We start from the raw sequence: 2362 nt of genomic DNA on the forward strand, positions 1-2362 counted from the left end.
TGTACCACAGTGCTCTTCACAACCAAAACTATCAGTGTGGATTTGTCTGTGTTTGAAGGATCCCATCTTAGGAGACTAGGTGGCTGTTGGAGTCCAGCTTTTCCACTCCTGGATTTTTCTGTGATGGGTGGAAGCTCTCTTATAGGAGGGGGTGGGGCCAGTGCAGGCAGCTGTTCCATCTGGGTCAGGACTTCGTTAGCCGTCTCCCACTAGGGGTTGCCTATAGAAAATTTCTTCCATATGATTTACCAAAGGAAAGAAAGAAGTTTTTTTCAAAGTTAGAATTCCGATGGAATCTCTGCTGGTTTTCCACGTGACTCACATGAGGCAGAGGCAGCTCATTTTGTGTCCCCCGCTTTCTTTCCTCGGGGAGTGGGGTGTTCTGGTGCTAATTCTTCTGGTGACCTGTAAACCCCACTCTGTTTACCCTGGTTGAAAGTGTTTCCAAAATGCCTATTAAGGATGGGGCAGTGGGGGGTGGGTGCCGAATCTATTGTTCACCTTTGGGGTTCTAGGCAATGGAAGAATAGTGCTCACTGGCCAACTGGGAATTGAGAACTGGGAGTGCTGAGTGGTGAAGGCGCAATTGGGGACCCTCAAATGCAGGACTCCAGGAGAAGGGGCTTAGGTGCCAGACCGCATGGTGGCAGGAGGTGGCTGTCTTACCTGATAGAAGGTGGGGCCAGGGCCTGGCTCTCAGTAAGGTGAACCTCAGGGCAAGGCAGGGGCTACCACTGGCATTGGGAAGGTGGAAGGAGGCAGGGAGGGCACCATTCCTGAAATGTGTCCTAGAGGCTGGCATGTTGGATTAGAGCACAGTCCGGAGGAGCAGGCGGAGCTACCACACTTCTGTCATCTTCTCTGAGAGTTACGGTGAAACACATTTTCAAAAATATAATGAATGCATTAATATGCTGTTTGTTAATATTAGGGTAAAAAACTGCAGGAGCAGTGACAAAGTAGGCCAGTCTGTCTAATGGGCGATGCAAGTGTCTGACGTGGAGACGTGGAGACGCAGAGAGAAAGGCGTACAACAGTAACTTCCTTTTTTTTTTTTTTTAATTGGGGGAAGGGGAGCAGACAAGTTGCTGTCGTTTTGTTCTTCAGTCTAGTTGTGGAGGACGTTGCTTCANACCATTTAGATTGGATGGCTGTATTATTTAAGACTACTATTGTAACTGGCTGACACAGAACGAGTATTCAATAAACTCACTTAGCTGCAAAGCCTGGGGCTGGTTTGGCTTTAGGTATGGCTTGATCAAGGCTCCCAACACTATCTCCAGGTCTTGTTGACTCACTGTCCCTGTGGAGGAACAGTCAAAAAAGCTGTTCTCTTATTTCTGTTCTCTGTAGCCTCTCCTGACCTTATATTCTCCCAAGTTTCATGCCTTTGCTCAAACATTCCAATAACAGTCCCATGTCTCGTGTACCACATTCCAAATCAGTCATGTGACACCGTGCCTCAGTTGCATTCTACCTTTGGGGCTGAGGGTGGCATTGGCTCCATTGGAACCACATGGGCTGAGAATGGGGGAGGTTGAAGCCCTAAGAGGAAACCATTGGCCCGTCAACGGACACAGGATGCCAAGAAAAAAATCCCCAAATATCCACCCTGCCATTCTTGGAGATTTAACAGTCAGCAGGGTGGGGTTGGTTGATCATCCTTTTAGGATGATGGTGGTGATTATAAGGCAAGATGAACAGAGTGCTTTCACTAGAGAATGCTTTGGAATCAGTCTTTCACTGCCAGGGAAGGGGTGTTATTCTTGGTTGACTTCCGTCTACATAAGGGAAGAGAGGAATGAAAGTGTCGCATCTCCAACTTGTTTTCTGTGATAGAAATTCCGGACCCAAGCACCTGGACCCTCAGCCCGGACGCCTCCTATGTGTATTACTGTGCCAACGAGACCGTGCACGGTGTGGAGTTTGACTTTATCCCGGATGTCAGGGGAGCCGTGCTGGTTTGCGACATGTCCTCAAACTTCCTGTCTAAGCCAGTGGACGTTTCCAAGGTAGAGTCTAAAAGAGGCTGGGTGAGGGCACCCCAGCATCTTGGTTTCTTAAAGGGCATTTTAACATATACCAGAACATGAGAGGCTGACAGTATTGGTTGTCAAATGTTAGTCTTGGCATTTCCGGCTCTGTGTTGATGATGGCCTCACAGGGTCCCACTTGAGTCCTTGGCGCATTTATCCGCCTTTGAGACTGGTTCTTAGCAAACTTTTTGGTCAATACATTGGGAGTGGCTCTGTTTTCAAGGGAAGATGCAGATTATTCACGCTCAGGGGGCCTGTGAAAGAACCCCCATCTTGCCTTGTACCCACCTCATCTCCAAGAACACTGACAGGACACACTGACCTTA

The 2362-nt window shown here is 48.4% G+C and overlaps 1 protein-coding gene across 1 annotated transcript in view; it reads left to right on the forward strand.

Moving 5' to 3' along the window:
- The first annotated feature begins 983 nt into the window (after positions 1-983).
- Positions 984-2362, forward strand: part of PSAT1 (phosphoserine aminotransferase 1) — a 25804-nt gene continuing 24425 nt past the window's right edge. The window contains exons 1-2 of the mRNA XM_019648289.1: positions 984-1028; positions 1809-2090. Of these exons, the coding sequence (XP_019503834.1) occupies positions 984-1028; positions 1809-2090 (327 nt within the window). The remainder of the gene's footprint in view (positions 1029-1808; positions 2091-2362) is intronic.

Source organism: Hipposideros armiger, unplaced genomic scaffold, assembly GCF_001890085.2.
Source record: "Hipposideros armiger isolate ML-2016 unplaced genomic scaffold, ASM189008v1 scaffold_124, whole genome shotgun sequence".
NCBI classification, from domain to species: Eukaryota; Metazoa; Chordata; class Mammalia; order Chiroptera; family Hipposideridae; genus Hipposideros; species Hipposideros armiger.